The sequence below is a fragment of the Salvelinus fontinalis genome, chromosome 26 (assembly GCF_029448725.1).
Source record: "Salvelinus fontinalis isolate EN_2023a chromosome 26, ASM2944872v1, whole genome shotgun sequence".
NCBI lineage: Eukaryota > Metazoa > Chordata > Actinopteri > Salmoniformes > Salmonidae > Salvelinus > Salvelinus fontinalis.
Window position 1 is genome coordinate 44,576,512 of NC_074690.1, and position 20,919 is coordinate 44,597,430.

The 20,919-nt window shown below is 45.1% G+C and overlaps 1 protein-coding gene across 1 annotated transcript in view; it reads left to right on the top strand.

Annotated features, from left to right (window-relative positions):
• Positions 1 to 224: 224 nt before the first annotated feature.
• vwa5b2 (von Willebrand factor A domain containing 5B2) overlaps positions 225 to 20,919 on the top strand; it is a 33,932-nt gene continuing 13,237 nt past the window's right edge. The window contains exons 1-8 of the mRNA XM_055884071.1: positions 225 to 363; positions 13,897 to 14,040; positions 14,243 to 14,458; positions 17,090 to 17,315; positions 17,477 to 17,634; positions 18,580 to 18,711; positions 18,838 to 18,962; positions 19,183 to 19,359. Of these exons, the coding sequence (XP_055740046.1) occupies positions 13,902 to 14,040; positions 14,243 to 14,458; positions 17,090 to 17,315; positions 17,477 to 17,634; positions 18,580 to 18,711; positions 18,838 to 18,962; positions 19,183 to 19,359 (1,173 nt within the window). The 5' untranslated portion in view covers positions 225 to 363; positions 13,897 to 13,901. The remainder of the gene's footprint in view (positions 364 to 13,896; positions 14,041 to 14,242; positions 14,459 to 17,089; positions 17,316 to 17,476; positions 17,635 to 18,579; positions 18,712 to 18,837; positions 18,963 to 19,182; positions 19,360 to 20,919) is intronic.

Genomic DNA, 20,919 nt, shown 5'->3' on the forward strand with positions numbered 1-20,919 from the left:
AGAATAGTGTTATTTATTGTTATAACAATGTCTTCCCTGTCAATGAATCCTCGTCAATCATTATAGTTCTCCTTACAGTAAAAGGGAGCGACTCACTCAGAGATGAGCAACAGTGTGTGTGTGTGTGTGTGTGTGTGTGTGTGTGTGTCGACGCACGCGCACGCTCTGCACCGTCCGTATTGCGCGTGCGCGCGTGGGTAAATAGGCACTGAGGAGAACAGGGTCCGTCCTTTAACGGTAAAAACCCGAGCGGGGTTAACAACGGAAGAAGGAGACAGAAGTGGGATGGAGTGATGCTGACCAGCAAGAGGTACCGGAGAGAAACAACGGGACCGCGGTGACCACAGAGAAGCAGAAAGACCGGTAAGTAAATGCATGGAAATCTATTGATTTAGCATTTTATCAAATGGGTTTTATTAACGCAAATAGCCTGCAGTAGGGCTACACTCACTGTGTATATCTCTTGCAGCCACTTTCAACAGTAAAAAAAGAATGGGCAGCTCAATGCTGTGTCATGTTTAGCCTGTCTGCACTGAGTTTTGTTTGGGGCTTATGCACTTATGTATTCTTATGTAGGCTTACAATGATCTTCAGTTTAAGGTATTTGCATTTGCAAAAATAATTTGATGATGATACAGCAACCCCCCCCCCCCACACACACTCACACACTCCTGTCATTCCATATGATTTCAACCACTTTCTGACTGCACCCCTTTTGAATTGAAAGAAACCTTCCATACACGTTTGCCCATTGTAGAAGTGGTCAGAAAGTAATTCTTTTTTAACCTAAATGCCAAAACATTCAGGTGATACAGTGGTGTTAAACAGTATCCAATTGTCATACTTGAATAAAATGTACATTAAAAATACTACTTGAGTAAAAGTCTAAAAGTATTTGTTTTTAAGTACACTTAAGTATCAAAAGTAAATGTAATTGATTTTCTTGATTTTTATTTATTCATGGATAGCCAGAGGCACACTCCAACACTTAGACAATAATTTACAAATGCAGCATTTGTGTTTAGTGAGTCCTTCAGATCAAAGGCAGTAGGGAGGACCAGGGATGTTATCCTGATAAGTGTGTGATTTGGACGATTTTCCTGTCCTGCTAAGCATTCGGAATGTAACAAGTACTTTGGGGTGTCAGGAAAAATGTCTGGAGTAAAAAGTACATTATTTTCTTTCGAAATGTAGTGGAGTAAAAGTAAAAGTTGTCAAAAAATATAAATAGTAAAGTAAAGTACAGATACCCCAAACAACTACTCAAGTAAAAATACTTTTAAGTACTACTTAAGTGCTTTACACCACTGAGGAGATAGAGGTGCTCAAAGTTTTTGCATACCCCATCCTCCTGAGTGGCGCAGCGGTCTAAGGCACTGCATCTCAGTTCTAGAGGCATCACTACAGACCCTGGTTTGATTCCAGGCTGTATCACAACCGGCTGTGATTGGGAGTCTCACAGGGCGGTGCACAATTGGCTCAGCGTCGTCCGGGTTAGGGTAGGCTGTCATTGTAAATAAGAATTTGTTCTTAACTGACTTGCCTAGTTAAATAAAATAAATCAATGTCTTTATAATTAAACATGTAAATAATTGCGTTTGACATCATTTGAAAGCTTGCAAACCGGATTGTCAAACTATTAAAACATTTATTGAAAAATGTTTTTTAAATAAAAATTGCGTTATTTTTTTTAACCTTTCAGTCAATATAAAAAACGCATAAATCCAACCAAAAAAATGGTGTTCATATATGTTGTAGTTCAGACCCTATTTGACATTGTAAAGGCAGTCAATGTTGTTCTCCCCCTTTAACGAGGAGGAGCATGGATAGGACCAAGATGCGGATTGAGGGAAATAAGCCATCTTTTAATGAACAAACAGCAAACAAGACACTACAAACTACAAAACAACAAACGTGACTAACCTTCAACTGTCCTGTGAGGACACAGGAACAAACACCCACAAAACACCAGTGAAACCCTGGCTGCCTTTGTATGACTCTCAATTAGAGACAAACAATACACACCTGTCTCTAATTGAGAATCATACCAGGCCGAACACAAAAACCCCACATAGAAATACAAACATAGACAAACCCACCCAACTCACGCCCTGACCAACTAAAATGAATACAAAACAAAGGAAAACAGGTCAGGAACGTGACAGAACCCCCCCCTTAAGGTGCGAACTCCGGGCGCACCAGCACAAAGTCTAGGGGAGGGTCTGGGTGGGCGTCTGTCCACGGTGGCGGCTCTGGCGGTGGACGAGGTCCCCACCCCACCATAATCAATCCCCGCTTCTTTATCCCCCTCCCAATGACCACCCTCCCACTAACCCCACCTAAATGAAGGGGCAGCACCGGGATAAGGGGCAGCACCGGGATAAGGGGCAGCACCGGGACAAGGGGCAGCACCGGGACAAGGGGCAGCACCGGGATAAGGGGCAGCACCGGGACAAGGGGCAGCACCGGGACAAGGGGCAGCACCGGGACAAGGGGCAGCACCGGGACAAGGGGCAGCACCGGGACAAGGAGCAGCACCGGGACAAGGGGCAGCACCGGGACAAGGGGCAGCACCGGGACAAGGGGCAGCACCGGGACAAGGGGCAGCACCGGGACAAGGGGCAACACCGGGATAAGGGGCAGCAGGTCCTGGCTGAGGGACTCCAGCAGGTCCTGGCTGAGGGACTCCAGCAGGTCCTGGCTGAGGGACTCCGGCAGGTCCGGGCTGAGTGGCAGCTCCGGACTGTAGGGCAGCTCCGGACTGTACGGCAGCTCCGGACTGTACGGCAGCTCCGGACTGTACGGCAGCTCCGGACTGTCGGACGTCTCTGGCAGCTCCTGACTGGCGGGCGTCTCTGGCAGCTCCTGACTGGCGGGCGTCTCTGGCAGCTCCTGACTGGCGGGCGTCTCTGGCAGCTCCTGACTGGCGGGCGTCTCTGGCAGATCCTGACTGGCGGGCGTCTCTGGCAGATCCTGACTGGCGGGCGTCTCTGGCAGATCCTGACTGGCGGGCGTCTCTGGCAGATCCTGACTGGCGGACGGCTCTAGCGGCTCCTGACTGACGGACGGCTCTACTGGCTCGGGACAGACGGGCGGCTCTAATGGCTCGTGGCAGACGGATGACTCAGATGGCGCTGGGCAGACAGATGGCTCAGACGGCGCTGGGCAGACAGATGGCTCAGACGGCGCTGGGCAGACAGATGGCTCAGACGGCGCTGGGCAGACAGATGGCTCAGACGGCGCTGGGCAAACAGATGGCTCAGACGGCGCTGGGCAGACAGATGGCTCAGACGGCGCTGGGCAGACAGATGGCTCAGACGGCGCTGGGCAGACAGATGGCTCAGACGGAGCTGGGCAGACGGGCCGTTCAGGCACCGCTGGGCAGACGGCAGACTCTGGCCGGCTGAGACGCACTCTAGGCCTGGTGCGTGGTACCGGAACTGGAGGTACCGGGCTGAGGGCACGCACCTCAGGGCGAGTGCGGGGAGAAGGAACAGTGCGTCCAGGGCTCTGGAGACGCACAGGAGGCTTGGTGCGTGGTGCCGGAACTGGAGGCACCGGGCTGGAGACACGCACCATAGGGAGAGTACGTGGAAGAGGAACAGGGCTCTGGAGATGCACTGGAAGCCTGGTGCGTGGTGTAGGCACTGGTGGTACTGAGCTGGGGTGGGAAGGTGGCGCCGGATATACCGGACCGTGAAGGAGGACACGTGCTCTTGAGCACCGAGCCTCCCCAACCTTACCAGGTTGAATGGACCCCGTAGCCCTGCCAGTGCGGCGAGGTGGAATAGCCCGCACTGGGCTATGCAGGCGAACCGGGGACACCACCTGTAAGGCTGGTGCCATGTACGCCGGCCCGAGGAGACGTACTGGAGGCCAGATACGTTGGGCCGGCTTCATGGCATCCGGCTCGATGCCCAACCTAGCCCTCCCAGTGCGGCAAGGTGGAATAGCCCGCACTGGGCTAAGCACGCGTACTGGGGACACCGTGCGCTTCACCGCATAACACGGTGTCTGACCAGTACGACGCCCTCTTACTCCACGGCAAGCCCGGGGAGTTGGCTCAGGTATCCAACCCGGCTTCGCCACACTCCCCTTTAGCCCCCCCCCAAGAAATTTTTGGGTGAGCCTCTCGGGCTTCCGTGCTAGCCGCGTACCCTCATACCTGCGCTCCTGGGCTGTGGCTGCCTTCTTCTCCTCCCGAGAGCGGCGATTCTCTCCCACCTTAGCCCAGGGTCCTTCTCCATTGAAAATTTGCTCCCAACTCCATTCCTCTTCTCTCCATTGCTTTAGTTCTTGTTCTCTCTCCTCAATCCGCTTGGTCCTGTTGTGGTGGGTGTTTCTGTAAAGGCAGTCAATGTTGTTCTCCCCCTTTAACGAGGAGGAGCATGGATAGGACCAAGATGCGGATTGAGGGAAATAAGCCATCTTTTAATGAACAAACAGCAAACAAGACACTACAAACTACAAAACAACAAACGTGACTAACCTTCAACTGTCCTGTGAGGACACAGGAACAAACACCCACAAAACACCAGTGAAACCCTGGCTGCCTTTGTATGACTCTCAATTAGAGACAAACAATACACACCTGTCTCTAATTGAGAATCATACCAGGCCGAACACAAAAACCCCACATAGAAATACAAACATAGACAAACCCACCCAACTCACGCCCTGACCAACTAAAATGAATACAAAACAAAGGAAAACAGGTCAGGAACGTGACAGACATCATCTGAGGTGTTTGTGTTGTGCCTGTCTTCAGACACAGCATACTTTAGAATACAGGTGGGTGTCATGTATAGGCTGATAAATGTCAGTGGTGGAAACGGTACTCAATTGTCATACTTGAGTAAAAGTAAAGATACCTTAATAGAAAACGACTCAAGTAAAAGTGAAAGTCACCCAGTAAAATTCTACTTGAGTAAAAGTCTAAAAGTATTTGGTTTTAAATATACTTAAGTATCAAAAGTGTATGGAAATGCTAAAATATACTGAAGTATTAAAAGTATAAATAAGTATAAAAGTATAAATTTTCATTCTTTCCGCAATACTAAGCTGATCCACCCCTAAAAAAAAAAAAAAGTATAAATAATTTCAAATTCCTTATATTAAGCAAACCAGACGGCACAATTTTTAATTTTAATTTTAAATTGACGGATAGCAAGGGGCCACTCCAACACTCTGACATAATTTACAAATAAGCATTTGTGTATAGTGAATCTGCCAGATCAGAGGCCGTAGGAACGACCAGGCATGTTCTCTTGATAAATGCGTGAATTGGAAAATTTTCCTGTCAAAATGCAACAAGTACTCTTGGGGATCAGGGAAAAGGTATCAAGTAAAAAGTACATTCTTTTCTTTAGGAATGTAGTGAAGTTAAAGTAAAAGTTGGGTGAAACGTAAATAGTAAAATAAAGAACAGATACCCCCCCCCCCAAAAAACAACTGAAGTAGTTATTTTTACTTAAGTACTTTACACCACTGATGTACTAAAATGTGAATATAATGGACATTTTAACTTTCATTTGGTAACACAAAGATGATTGTAGAACACACATGCAAAACAATGCCGGATTCAAAACTATTTAAATTATTATACAAAATTATTGTTACTAATTGAATGTTATATATATGGGGGATACATTCATCCCAGCTCTGCAGATTTTGCTGCAGAGGCAGAATCATTAGATATGTACAGTAGCTTGTTTTTGGTTGTAGGTCCAGGAATGGCTGAAGAATTGCAACATTTACCTGAAGCTAACTCTGCAGATAGCACTACTGGGTGATTTGAAAAGTCATAGTCAATCGATCAATAATATAATAATACTTTTAGAAAAAAATGTTATCTTTAATTTACAATCTGTAGAGACTATGAGAATAGAAAGGTTCAGAACTGTTGTAAAACATCACAGCACAGATTAAAAAGATATGGCAAATAGAAATCCAATATGGATGGTGTTAAGAGGAGTTGAGTGGAGCTGAAGGGTGGTACAAATAACAACAAGATAACTCATGTCAAATATACTGTGTATGTAAAAATGTATATAGGTTCAGAACTATTGTGAAACAGCACAGTTAAAAATATATGGCAAATAGAAATTAAACTGGATGGTCATCAGAAATAGATTGGAGGGTTAGAGGGTAGAGGAAGGACAGGAGAAAAAACAAACAAAAGATAACTATTGTAAAAGACATTGCGTCCGTAAAATGTATATAGTAAGTATAAGCTGAAAGTAGAAGCCGAAGTGTCGATGTTCATTAGTTTACTCCAATTAGGGGAGGGGTGGTAAAATATATCTTAAAAAGATGCACACTCTTGGCATTCTCTCAACCAGCTTCATGAGGTAGTCGCCTTGAATGCATTTCAAGGCGACTACCTCATGCCTTGGTAAAAGTTAATTTATGGAATTTCTTTCCTTCTTTTTTTTTTATATTTAAAAAAAAAAAAAAATCTCCCCTTTTCTCCCCAATTTTCGTGGTATCCAATCGCTAGTAATTACTATCTTGTCTCATCGCTACAACTCCCGTACGGGCTCGGGAGAGACGAAGGTCGAAAGCCATGCGTCCTCCGAGGCACAACCCAACCAAGCCGCACTGCTTCTTTAACACAGCGCGCCTCCAACCCGGAAGCCAGCCGCACCAATGTGTCGGAGGAAACACCGTGCACCTGGCCCCCTTGGTTAGCACGCACTGCGCCCAGCCCGCCACAGGAGTCGCTGGAGCGCGATGAGACAAGGAAATCCCTACCGGCCAAACCCTCCCTAACCCGGACGACGCTAGCCCAATTGTGCGTTGCCCCACGGACCTCCCGGTCGCGGCCGGCTGCGACAGAGCCTGGGGGCGAACCCAGAGACTCTGGTGGCGCAGTTAGCACTGCGATGCAGTGCCCTAGACCACTGCGCCACCCGGGAGGCCTAATTTCTTTCCTTCTTAATGGGTTTGAGCCAATCAGTTGTGTTGTGACAAGGTAGGGGTGGTTTACAGAAGATAGCCCTATTTGGTAAAAGACCAAGTCCATATTATGGCAAGAACAGCTCAAATAAGCAAAGAGAAACGACAGTCCATCATTACTTTAAGTGTAACGGTTTTCTTGTGGTGAATGAGCGGACCAAGGCGCAGCGGGTGATGAATACATAATGAATATTTATTAACAGAACGACGAAACACGAAAACTCTTTAACAAACTACAAAACAAATAAACGACGTACACTGACCTAAAACATGAGAACTTACAAATACACGAAGAACGCACGAACAGGTACAGACTACAAACAAACGCTACAGTCCCGTGTGGTGCGAACATACATACAGACACGGAAGACAATCACCCACAAACAAACAGTGAAACCAGCCTACCTTAATATGGTTCTCAATCAGAGGAAACGTCAAACACCTGCCTTTAATTAAGAACCATATCAGGCAACACATTAAACCCAACATATAAACACAACACATAGAATGCCCACCCCAACTCACGCCCTGACCAACTAAACACATACAAAACAACAGAAAACAGGTCAGGAACGTGACATTAAGACATGAAGGTCAGTCAATGCGGAACATTTCAAGAACTTTGAACGTTTCTTCAAGTGCAATCGCACAAACCATCAAGCGCTATGATGAAACTGGCTCTCATGAGGACCGCCACAGGAAATGAATACCCAGAGTTACCTCTGCTGCAGAGGATAAGTTCATTAGAGTTACCAGCCTCAGAAATTTCAGTCCAAATAAATGCTTCACAGAGTTCAAGTAAGAGACACATCACAACATCAACTGTTCAGAGGAGACTACGTGCATTAGGCTTTTATGCTCGAATTTCTGCAAAGAAACCACTACTAAAAGGACACCAATTAGAAGAAGAGACTTGCTTGGGCCAAGAAACACGAGCAATGGACATTAGACTGGTGGAAATCTGTCCTTTGGTCTGATGAGTCCAAATTTGAGATTTTTGGTTCCAACTGCTGTGTCTTTGTGAGACGCAGAGTAGGTAAACAGATGATCTCCACATGTGGTTCGGACCGCAGAGTGAAGGAAATTCTGCCAACAAGTGCTCAGCATATGTGGGAACTTCTTCAAGACTGTTGGAAAAGCATTTCAGGTGAAGCTGGTTGAGAGAATGCCACGCGTGTGCAAAGCTGTCATCAAGGGTGGCTACTTTGAAGAATCTCAAATATAAGATCTATTTGTTACTACATGATTCCAAATGTGTTATTTCATAGTTTTGATGTATTCACTGTTATTATACAATGTAGAAAATAGTAAAAATAAATAAAAACCCTTGAATGAGTAGGTGTGTCCAAACTTTTGACTGCTACTGTATATATACGTACAGTTGAAGTCAGAAGTTTACATACACCTTAGCCAAATACATTTAAACTCTCACAATTCCTGACATTTAATCCGAGTAAAAAGTCCCTGTCTTAGGTCAATTAGGATCACCACTTTATTTTAAGTATGTGAAATGCCAGAATAATAGTAGAGAGAATGATTAATTTCAGCTTTTATTTCTTTCATCACATTCCCAGTGGGTCAGAAGTTTACATACACTCAATTATTATTTGGTAGCATTGCCTTTAAATTGTTTAACTTGGGTCAAACGATTCGGGTAGCCTTCCACAAGCTTCCCGCAATAAGTTGGGTGAATTCTGGCCCATTCCTCCTGACAGAGCTGGTGTAACCAAGTCAGGTTTGTAGGCCTCCTTGCTCGCACAGTCTTTTTCAGTTCTGCCCACACATTTTCTATAGGATTGAGGTCAAGGCTTTGTGATGGCCACTCCAATACCTTGACTTTGTAGTCCTTAAGCCATTTTTCCACAACTTTGAAAGTATGCTTGGGGTCATTGTCCATTTGGAAGACCCATTTGCAACCAAGCTTTAACTTCCTGGCTGATGTCTTGATATGTTGCTTCAATATATGGCCAAACAGTTCTATTTTTGATTCAGCAAACCAGAGGACATTTCTCCAAAAAGTATGATCTTTGTCCCCATGTGCAGTTGCAAACCGTAGTCTGGCTTTTTTATGGTGGTTTTGGAGCAGGTTATGTAGATATAGGACTTGTTTTACTGTGGATATTGATACCTTTGTACCTGTTGCCTCCAACATCTTCACAAGGTCCTTTGCTGTTGTTCTGGGATTTATTTGCACTTTTCGCACCAAAGTACGTTCATCTCTAGGAGACAGAATGCGTCTCCTTCCTGAGCGTTATGACGGCTGCGTGGTCCCATGGTGTTTATACTTGCGCACTATTGTTTGTACAGATGAACGTGGTGCTTTCAGGCATTTGGAAATTGCTCCCAAGGATGAACCAGACTTGTGGAGGTCTACAATTTTTTTCTGAGGTCTTGGCTGATTTCTTATGATTTTCCCATGATGTCAAGCAAAGAGGCCTGAGCTTGAAGGTAGGCCTTGAAATACATCCACAGATACACCTCCAATTGACTCAAAGGATGTCAATTAGCCTATCAGAAGCTTCTAAAGCCATGACATCATTTTCTGGCATTTTCCAAACTGTTTAAAGGCACAGTCAACTTAGTGTATGTAAACTACTGACCCACTGGAATATATATGTGTGTATATATATGTATGTACAGTGCATTCGGAAAGTATTCAGACCCCATTCACTTTTTCCACATTTTGTTACGTTACAGCCTTTTTGTAAAATTAAGTAAATAATTCCCCCCCCCCTCATCAATCTACCCACAATAACCCATACTGACAAAGCGAAAACAGGTTTTTAGAATAAAATAAAAAAATACCTTATGTAAATAAGTATTCAGACCCTTTGTTATGAAACTCAAAATTGAGCTTAGGTGCATCCTGTTTCCATTGATCATCCTTGACATGATTCTACAACTTGATTGGAGTCTACCTGTGGTAAATTCAATTGATTGGGCATGATTTAGAAAGACACACAGCTGGCTATATAAGGTCCCACAGTTGACAGTCCATTTCAGAGCAAAAACCAAGCCATGAGGTCAAAGGAATTGTCCGTAGAGCTCCGAAACAGGATTGTGTCGTGGCACAGATCTGGGGAAGGGTACCAAAACATTTCTGCAGCATTGAATGTCCCCAAGAACACAGTGGCCTCCATCATTCTTAATTGAACGAAGTTTGGAACCACCAATGCTCATCCTAGAGCTGGCCTCCTGGCCAAATTGAGCAATCTGTGGAGATGGTAGAACCTTCCAGAAGGACAACCATCTCTTCATCACTCCACCAATCAAGCCTTTATGGTAGAGTGGCCAGACGGAAGCCACTCCTCACTAAAAGGCACATGACAGCCCGCTTGGAGTTTATCAAAAGGCACCTTAAGACTCTCAGATCACGAGAAACAAGATTCTCTGGTCTGATGAAACCAAGATCTCTTTGTCCTGAATGCCAAGTGTCACGTCTGGAGGAAACCTGGCACCATCCCTGCGGAGAAGCATGGTGGTGGCAGCATCACGCTGTGGGGATGTTTTTCAGCGGCAGGGACTGGGAGACTAGTCAGAATAGAGGGAAAGATGAACTGAGCAAAGTAAAGAGAGGTCCTTGATGAAAACCTGCTCCAGAGTGCTCAGGACCTCAGTCTGGCACAAAGGTTCACCTTCCAATAGGACAACGACCCTAAACACACAGCCAAGACAACGCAAGTTGTCTTTGAATGTCCTTGAGTGGCCCAGCCACAGCCCGGACTTGAAACCGATCGAACATCTCTGGAGAGACCTGAAAATAGCTGTGCAGTAACACTCCCCATCCAACCTGACAGAGCTTGAGAGGATCTGCAGAGAAAAATGGAAGAAACTACCCTAATGTAGGTATGCCAATCTTGTAGCGTCATACCCAAGAAGAGTCGACTGTAATCGCTGCCAAAGGTGCTTCAACAAAGGACTGAGTATGGGATCTGAATACTTATTTTGTCACGCCCTGACCTTAGAGATCCTTTTTATGTCTCTATTTTGAGTTGGGGTGGGCATTCTATGTTTTGTTCTATGTTGTCCTTTTCTATGTGTTTGGCCTGGTATGGTTCCCAATCAGAGGCAGTTGTCAATCGTTGTCTCTGATTGAGAACCATACTTAGGTAGCCTGTTCCCACCTGTGTTTGTGGGTAGTTGTTTTCTGTTTTGTGTATTGCACCTTGCAGAACTGTTCGTTTGTCTTTTTTTTTTTTTTTTTTCAAGTATTCGTATTTATTAAAAGTATTATGAATACTTACCACGCTGCACCTTGGTCTTCTCCTTCTCCCGACAACAGCTGTTACATATGTAAATTTGTAAACATTTGCAAACATTTCTAAAAATCTGTTTTTGCTTTGTCATTATGGGGTATTGTGTGTAGATTGATAAGGGGAAAAAACGATTTAATCAATTTTCGAATAAGGTTGTAACGTAAAAAAAATGTGGGAAAAGTGAAGGGGTCTGAATACTTTCCGAATACACTGTATGCATATGTAAATAAATATTTTTTAATATATGGGGGATTGGAAGTGATGCAGACAATTACATTGATGGAAGCCACAATCCAGCAGCAATATTAAAGCTGCTCTACCCCCCCCCCCCCACAAAAAAATTATTATGGTTGGAGAATGTCAGAGAATGAGTTGTGGGAATGTTCATTGATTTAAATTAAACTTTTACGTTTCCTATGGAAGACTATTTGGCTACCTTGTAGAGTGTTGGGCAGTAATCAAAAGTTTACTGGTTCGTATCCCTGAGATGGCAAGGTGGAAAAAAACCTGCCGGTTTGTACTTGAGCCGGGCAGTTAACAACCTCTGCCCCCCGGGCACCGATTACTTGGATGTCGATTAAGGCAGCCCCCCGGGCACCTCTGATTCATAAGGGTTGGGTTAAATGCAGAAGACACATTTCAGTTGTACGCATTCAGTTGTACAACTGACTAGGTATCCCCCATTACCTTTACTGAAATATAGATAATAGAACATACATTTCCATTCAAGATGACATTCGATGGTGGGTGGACTGGCGGCCATCTTTCTGGTAAATGGAAGTTCAAGTTTCTACTCAATTTAAATGTCATAGTGTACCAGCTAAATTGTAGTGGTCTGAATGGAAATGTCCATTCTATGAATTCTACTTCTATGATTGAAATGACACCCACCCTGTATTCAAGAGTATGCTGTGTCTCAACCGATGACGGGCACAACATAAATACCTCATATGATGTCAAAAAGGGTCTGAGCTACAACATATGCGAAAATGTGAAAATGTTTGGAATGTTTGTTTAAATCAGAAGGGGTGAAAGTCAGAAGTGATTTAATTCATATAGAACAACCCTGAACCCAAACAGCAGGAGAAGCAGCCTGTTGTATCAGATCTCTCATTTTTTAATGAGAGAAAATAGGTAAGGCACCGTATGGGTTTGCCATCTACATACCGGTGCCCTTTCATTTCAGCCAAAACATATATTAAACAGATTTATTCAGTCGTCCTTTATGGAAGATGACGAGACCTTTTAATTGTAAGATCTAGACATTTACATTTAACAAGTAACCTTTTCTGCTGTGTGTTTTACTCTTATCGAGTGTTTGCGGTTGAATGCTGGTTTGGCATATTTCTGCCCTCCCCTTCTCCCAAACAGACATGTAATTTGCTGCTCCCCCTCCATCCCTCCAGAGCACAGTAGCCAGATGGAAGCTGTTGATCTACTTAGTCAGAGGTGGATGTAGAGACCATTACCCAGACCAAAGCAAACAGTCACAGTCTGCACTCCGCAATTTACTGCTCACTGAGCTGTGAGTCCGCTTACACTAAACCATTCGAAACCATTACACCTGCACGTTATAGCCCAGATTCTCAGAACATTGTTTTATTCAAGGAGCGGTAAAAAGGTCAATCACTAAGAAGTGTGGTTTTAGGTTCTTCTTTGACCTGCTGGGCTTATTTGCAGCATCTGTGTTTCTTTCGTAAAGAACATGGCTGCCTAGATTGATTCACCTATTTCATGTTGTGTTGTGTTTGGTGCTGATGCAAGCAACAAGGTGATGTTTAAACTGGAAGGACGTCCCTGTGAGTTTAAAGTCCCAAACAACAAGATGTAAGTCTTTTCAAGATGAGAATAGTTTCTATTTGTTAATAGATCTCTTATTCACACTAACATTCTCTCGAGGAGCACCTGTTTCGTAGGTTTTCTAAGAGGTTCCAGTAACCCAACAAGCTTATCTGATCTTATCATCATACAACCCACTCTTATCTCCTCTGTGGTCAGGGAAGACTTGTGAAGCTGTATAGTATGGATTTGCATCAGGTTGCCGTTGAGAAGATGCTGCCCTGGAGCCCATGGAGTGTTGACCAATCTGTTAATGATTGAGTTGGCCTTCAACACTGCTGCAACCAGTTGCTATGCAGGTGGAGAGAGGGGATAGCTCGGTTACCAGAGTAGAAGCCCAAGGCAAGATGGGGCTGCTGTAAATAAATATATCTCACAGCTACACAGGTAATTCATGTGAAAACAGTACATGTTTACCTTTTCTTTATTATACCAGCCTGGCACAATTGCCCTGCAGCAAGGTTCATTAAATGTGGGGACCTTTAGCTGACATTCTGAAATAATTATCAGAGCTGATTCGAGGCCAATGTTCTTTCCATCAATTGAGAGAAAGACTCATTTAGAAGCACATAATTGGTCGAAGAACTTTCCATACTGTGCTTCTGATCCTTCCCCTTGATAAGGCTAGAAACTGAGGCCATTTGAATGCGCGCGTGCACACACACACACACACACACACACACACACACACACACACACACACACACACACACACACACACACACACACACACACACACACACACACACACACACACACACACACACACACACACGCACACACGCACACACTATCTGACACACACACATTGAACTCAAGGATTTTCTCTCTTCCTCACATCCAGAGACAATGGTTGGCCTGAGAAACCGGTCCACGTGGGCCCCGCTGCTCCTCAAGGCCTCCTGCATCAAGTCCTGTGCCAACGGCTGCTCCCTGGGCATCACCGCACATCTCACCTACGCCAACACAGACACCGAACCTGTGGAGGGTGAGGTCACACACTGATGTCATGGGGGGATTTTGGGCCTTAGCAATCGGTTAGTCACATATCAAGCCATAACATCTATAGCCAGATCTAGTCTTGGTCTTGTTCTTCTGTAATTGTCTTTCTGTAATGTAGTTCTTCAACTGTTGTCTGTTGTCCTTTATTCAATGCCCCTTGCACCTTCCCCCCGCCCCTCTCCCCCAAGGTGTGTTTGTGTACCCGCTGGGGGAGAAGGAGGTGGTGGTGGGCTTTGAGGCGGTCATCGCCGGCCGCATGGTGGGAGTTCAGATCCAGAGTCGGGGGAAGCTGGAGGATTGCTGTCTGGACTGCTGCCCAGGATCGGGGCTCGACGGCCAATGTGGCAACGGACGGGAGTGGGGCTGCTGCGGTGGATCCAGCCTGGACATGCAGTGCACTAACGGTGAACAAAGGGGGGAAGGAGAGATGTACGGCAGAAGGGAAGGGATAGAGGGAGGGAGGGAGGGAGGGAGGGAGGGAGGGAGGGAGGGAGGGAGGGAGGGAGGAGGGAAAGGATGGAGGAAGGAAGGAAGGAGTGAAAGGATGGCAATAGGGAGGGAAGGAGGGAGGGAGGGAGGAAGGAGGGAAAGGATGGAGGGAGGAAAGAGTGAAAGGATGGAGAGAGGGAGGGAAGGAGGAAGGAAGGTGGGATGGAAGGAAGGAGGGAGGTTAGAGATAGGGCTGGATGGATAGAAGGAGGGAAGGAGTGTATCAGAAGGTTTTTTCATTCTAAAAGCTTAGGGCATAACACACAGACAGTGGTGGAAAAAGTACCTATTTGTCATACTTGAGTAAAAGTAAAGATACCATAAAAGATAATGACTCAAGTGAAAGTGAAAATCACCCAATAAAATACTACTTGAGCAAAAGTTTAAAAGTATTTGGTTTTAAATGTACTTTAAGGAAATGTAACCGCTAAAATATACTTAAGTATCAAAGTAAAAGTATAAATCGTTTCAAATTCCTCATATTAGGCAAACCAGACGGAAAGATTTTCTTGATTTTTTAAATTTATGGATAGCCAGGGGCACACTACAACACATCATTTACAAACAAAGCATTTGTGTTTAGTGAATCTGCCAGATCAGAGGCAGTATGGATGACTGGGGATGTTCTCTTGATAAGTGAGTGAATTAGACCATTTTCCTTTTTTTGGGTATCAGGGAAATGTAAGGAGTAAAAAGTACATTATTTTCTTTAGCAATGTAGTGAGTAAAAGTCAAAGTTGTCAAAAATATAAAAAGTAAAGTACAGCTACCCCATAAAAGTACTTAAGTAGTACTTTAAAGTATTTTTACTTAAGTACTTTTCACCACTGCCCACAGATTCTGTTTGGTCCTATTTCATGTTTTCCTTTCTCTAACTTTCACGAAGTAATCTTTAATCAGTAGAGAAACAACACAGGGACTAAGGCACACCAGGTCTCCTCTCTGTGTCTGACCTGATTGGGAGTTTTCAAATACCACATCAGTCATCATTCCTGTTCCCCACCCCTCTGCTTCCCCTCTGCCTCCCAACTCTCTCTCAGCCGCCATTCTATGTGATCGTTTTATTGACGGTTTTATTGGGCGTCAGGTAGCGCTTGGTTGTTGGGATAATAATCGAAAGGTCGCTGGTTTGAATACCCGAGCCGACAAGGTGAAACATCTGTAGATTTGACCTTAAGCAATGCACTTAACCCGAATTTGCTTCAGGGGCGCCGTACTACTATGGCTGACCCTGTAAAACAACACATTTCACTGCACCTATCTGGTGTGTGACAGTAAACATTTTTGATGCTAGGACAGCAGAGTCCCTGTTATGACAGCAGAGTTCCTGCCAATCTTCTGAAAGTGTCTGAAACTCTAACTCTTCAGCATCTTAAATAATAAAGCTCTCTTATCCCCCCCGTCCCCCTAAAAGACCTTGCACTTGTCTTTCCCACTAGCACTAACTTTGCTGATAGCTTCTTTACGGAGGGAAAATGTATTAACTAAGTGTAACGATTGTTCTCCTCCTCGTCTGAGGAGGAGCATGGATCGGACCAAAACGCAGCTTGTGTGGAATACATGATGAATTTATTTAAACAAGACGAACACGAAGCACACTTGAAAAATTACAAAACAATAAACGACGTAGACCGACCTGAACATGAGAATTTACAGAACACGAAGAACGCACGAACAGGAACAGACTAAACAAACGAAACAGTCCCGTGTGGTACATACACTGACACGGAAGACAATCACCCACCAACAAACGGTGTGAACAGCCTACCTTCATATGGTTCTCAATCAGAGGAAACGTCAAACACCTGCCCCTGATTGAGAACCATATAAGGCTAATTAACAATGAACCTAAACAAGAAACAAATAACATAGACTGCCCACCCAGCTCACGTCCTGACCAACTAAACAAAGCTAAACAAAGGAAAATAAGGTCAGGAACGTGACACTAAGACTGTGACATGTGGTTGTCTCGCCTAGCTACTGTATCTGAAGATGAATGCGCCTCTGGATAAGAGTGTCTGCTAAACGACTGAAATGTAAAATTGTACCTAATACCCTGTTCATCCAAACCAGCCGCTAAAAAAAAATCAGGTAGGCTTTTATTGAAGAGTCTCAAGCTAATCCATTTAGTGAGACCGCCCACCCGGAGACATGGCATTGGTCTTCCTCTCATTCAGAGAGACCTCCTACCTATCTCTGAACACATCACAACACAGAGGCACGTAATCGTATTATGAATCTTGGAACTCTCTTTATAAATAACTTTGTAGGCTATACATTCAGATGCATAGAACTTTAGATGAGTAAAGAATCTCTACCAGAATAGAAATACCCTTTACCTCATTCACTTGATTCATTTAACATAATGGTATAATCTTGTAGGATGGGGGCAGAGGACTGAAGCTCAAAGGATTTGGCGTCTTGCCTCTTCGTGAAATGGCTTTCACGCAGTGTAAAAAATGTATCGACTTGAAGTGAATGTCAGGATTCTATTCAATCCATGGGACCATGCACTGACCATTTTTACCTGGATCTCTGTCTTTTAGGCCATCTCATCCTAGACGAAGACTTGGAGCGAACCACCTTCATCGTAGGCACAGGGGTCATTGGCTCGATGGACATCGTATCTGTCGTCATAAGTACGACCGTGGAACTCCCCACCTTGAAGAGTGGCGCGATCCGCCTGGTCTTCCCAACAGTACTCACTCCCATCGCCACAGGACGGGTGACTGCAAGCAAAAGCGAAAATGGGGCGAAATCCGACGAAACAGGGTATTTCCCTCCCCCTTCAAAATTATCTAAATGTTTGGGAGTTTGATGTCAATTATATTCATTCCCACAAGTGTTGAAAAAAAGAACATCATCCCATATTATTGGAACGACCAAAAGGTCATGTGTAATTCTAACTCTGGTGCTTAATATTTCCCTCCCAGACCCACCAGTTGTTTTGGAGCCACCTCAGGGAAACAGGAGAGGGTTTTGGGTTCGGAGCAACAGTGTGCCCATGCCATCTTCACCAGCCCTGCCACCAACCTGGCACCCTATGAGCTCAACTTCCAACTGCTGGTCCGAGGGGCATGCCTGCTGGCTGGTATACCCATATTATGTACCCATCTATCGGCCCACATTTATTTACCCAGGAAGTCCCATTGATGTCAAAATACCTCTTTCCCACAAAGTAGCTTTGCTCTTGTAGCGAACAGCAGGGTAGGGAAGTGAACCAGGTTCACTGGCATGAAAGGCAAACACCCTACGCATCACGCAAATAGGGCTAACCCACTTGGTGGTAATTGTAACTTGGTTCATATAGGCTTGATACACTGCCCCCTCAGAACAGGAAAGCACATCCCCGTGCTTCAGCTACTCAGCCCCCTCACACATCTGGGCCGTGCAATTCCGATGGCCTTACAGCCGCCGTCCCACTTTTGACACCAATGTAGCAAATGAAAGGGCAGGGAAGCAAACCCGGGTCACTGGTGTGAAAGGCAAACACCCTATGCATCGTGCCACTTGGCTCACATAGCGAGGATCACTACAATATCATCCCTGTCTCCTCCTGGTTTGGTGACGCAGAGTTCTTTGAGTACAGCAAACACTTGAGTGGGTGGGAGAAACAACTTTCTATCTTTAGCCTGTCTCCTGTAATGATATAGTGACAGATACAATTGGCCCTGGCACTCCCACAGTGATATATGAAATGTGTCTGGGGAGGCGGGACAAGGAGCTCAGAGTGAGGCAGCCCAGGGACAGGGACAGAGTAAGGGAGCTGAGAAATGAAGGAGGTAGTGGGTGTGTTTGGAACAGGGCCAGGCTGCAGCAGTCAAGATATTAGGTTGGGGAAATTAGGCTACTCAATCAGATTGGGCACTAGGAGGGCCTGTATGGGAGTGGAATCACTCCGGCCTGTCTGAGAGGGAGTGTACCCTTTCCCTAGCCCCTTCCCTTAACCTCTTCCTCTAGCTGGCCCCTACCCCTGTCCCCTTCACCTAAGTGTTGTTGTTGAACTGGGCTTCTCTTGTCCCTTTCTCCTGCCCAGGTCTGGAAAGCCCTACCCATGCACTCAGGGCAGATGCAGACCCAAGCGCCCAGAGTGCTTCCTCCACCTACATCACCCTGGCACAGGAACACCCCTATGACAGACACATAGAGATCATACTGCACCTCAGCGGTGAGAGAGAGTGTCTGTGTGTGTGTGTGTGTGTGTGTGTGTGTGTGCGTGTGTCACAATAGTCTCTGATGGCCTCCTTCCTTATCTCGCTGATCATGAGTTCTGTCCCCCAACTCTCTACTCCAGAGCCTCACAGCCCATTGGTCATCCTGGAGAGGGGTCGGCTCACCTTCAGCCAATACGAGCAGCAGATCTGTTCCCGCCGCGACTTCATTCGCTGTGCTCGCAAAGAGCTGGAACCAGAGAAGAAGGTGAGCTGGACTGAAAGCGAAACAATCAGTGGGCGCAAACAACAGTGTGTGGCTTCACTATATTTCCTTGAAACTATTTACCCAGCCCAGTACCCAGCAAATAGTCTTTCACGTCCTTATAATACATCTATACATTATTTGGAGAAACACACAGTATATTCTGCCTGTATATGTTTTTTTAATTGTCTAATAAATTCTATCAATCAATCCTCCTGTACAGTTGGAGTTTGTGAGAAAGCGGTACCACAAGGACATCCTGAGCAGCCCGGTCCTGATGCTCAACTTCTGTCCGGACCTGCTGTCTGAGCCTCCAGAGCTGCACCGTGCCACCAGGGAACTGCTCTTCCTCATAGACCGCAGCGGCAGCATGAGCGGCAGCAACATCCACCGCATCAAGGTGAGGATGGAGAAAACACAGACATAGTGAAGGGGAAGGGATAAAAATACACCTACAGGTGAAGTCGGAAGTTAACATACACCTCAGCCAAATACATTTAATCTCCGTTTTCACAATTCCTGACATTTAATCCGAGTAAAAATGCCCTGTCTCAGGTCAGTTAGGATCACCACTTTATTTTAAGAATGTGAAATGTGAGAATAACAGTAGAGAAAATGACTTATTTCAGCTTTTATTTATTTCATCACATTCCCAGTGGGTCAGAAGTTTACATACACTCAATTAGTATTTGGTAGTATTGCCTTTAAATTGTTTAACTTGGGTCAAACGATTCGGCTAGCCTTCCACAAGCTTCCCGCAATAAGTTGGGTAAATTTTGGCCCATTCCTCCTGACAGACCTGGTGTAACTGAGTCAGGTTTGTAGGCCTCCTTGTTCGCACACGCTTTTTCAGTTCTGCCCACAAATTTTCTATAGGATTGAGGTCAGGGCTTTGTGATGGCCACTCCAATACCTTGCCTTTGTTGTCCTTAAGCCATTTTTCCACCACTTTGAAGTATGCTTGGGGTCATTGTCCATTTGGAAGACCCATTTGTGACCAAGCTTTAACTTCCTGACTTTCTTTTAACTTCCTGACTGATGTCTTGAGATGTTGTATCAATATATAACATAATTCTCCTCCCTCACGATGCCATCTATTTTGTGAAGTGCACCAGTCCCTCCTGCAGCAAAGCAACCCCACAACATGATGCTGCCACCCCCGTGCTTCACTGTTGGGATGGTGTTCTTCGGCTTGCAAGCCTCCCCCTTGCAAGCCTACGATCTTTGTCCCCATGTGCAGTTGCAAACCGTAGTCTGTCTTTTTTATGGCGGTTTTGGAGCAGTGGCTTCTTCCTTGCTGACCGGCCTTTCAGGTTATGTCGATATAGGACTCGTTTTACTGTGGTATAGATACTTTGTACCTGTTTCCTCCAGCATCTTCACAAGGTCCTTTGCTGTTGTTCTGGGATTGATTTGCACTTTTCTTACCAAAGTACGTTCATCTCTAGGAGACGCGTCTCCTTCCTGAGCGGTATGACGGCTGCGTGGTCCCATGGTGTTTATACTTGCGTACTATTGTTTGTACAGATGAACGTGGTACCTTCAGGCGTTTGGAAATGGATGAACCAGATTTGTGGAGGTCTACACATTTTTTTATGAGGTCTTTGTCATGATCGTCGTAATGAGGCAGAAGAGTGGACCAAGGCGCAGCGTGAAAGAAAGCCATCTTCTTTTAATGAAGAAAAACAAACACTTCCTAAACGAACAAAAAAACAAACGATCGTGAAGCTAAAACGAACTAAGTGCACACAAGCAACATAGAACATAGACAAAACACACAAACATCCCATGTCACACCCTGACCTAACTAAACTAATAAAGAAAATCAATATAACAGAGGCCAGGGTGTGACAGTCTTGGCTGATTTCTTTAGATTTTCCCATGATGTCAAGCAAAGAGGCACTGAGTTTGAAGGTAGGCCTTGAAATACATCCACAGGTACACCTCCAATTGACTCAAA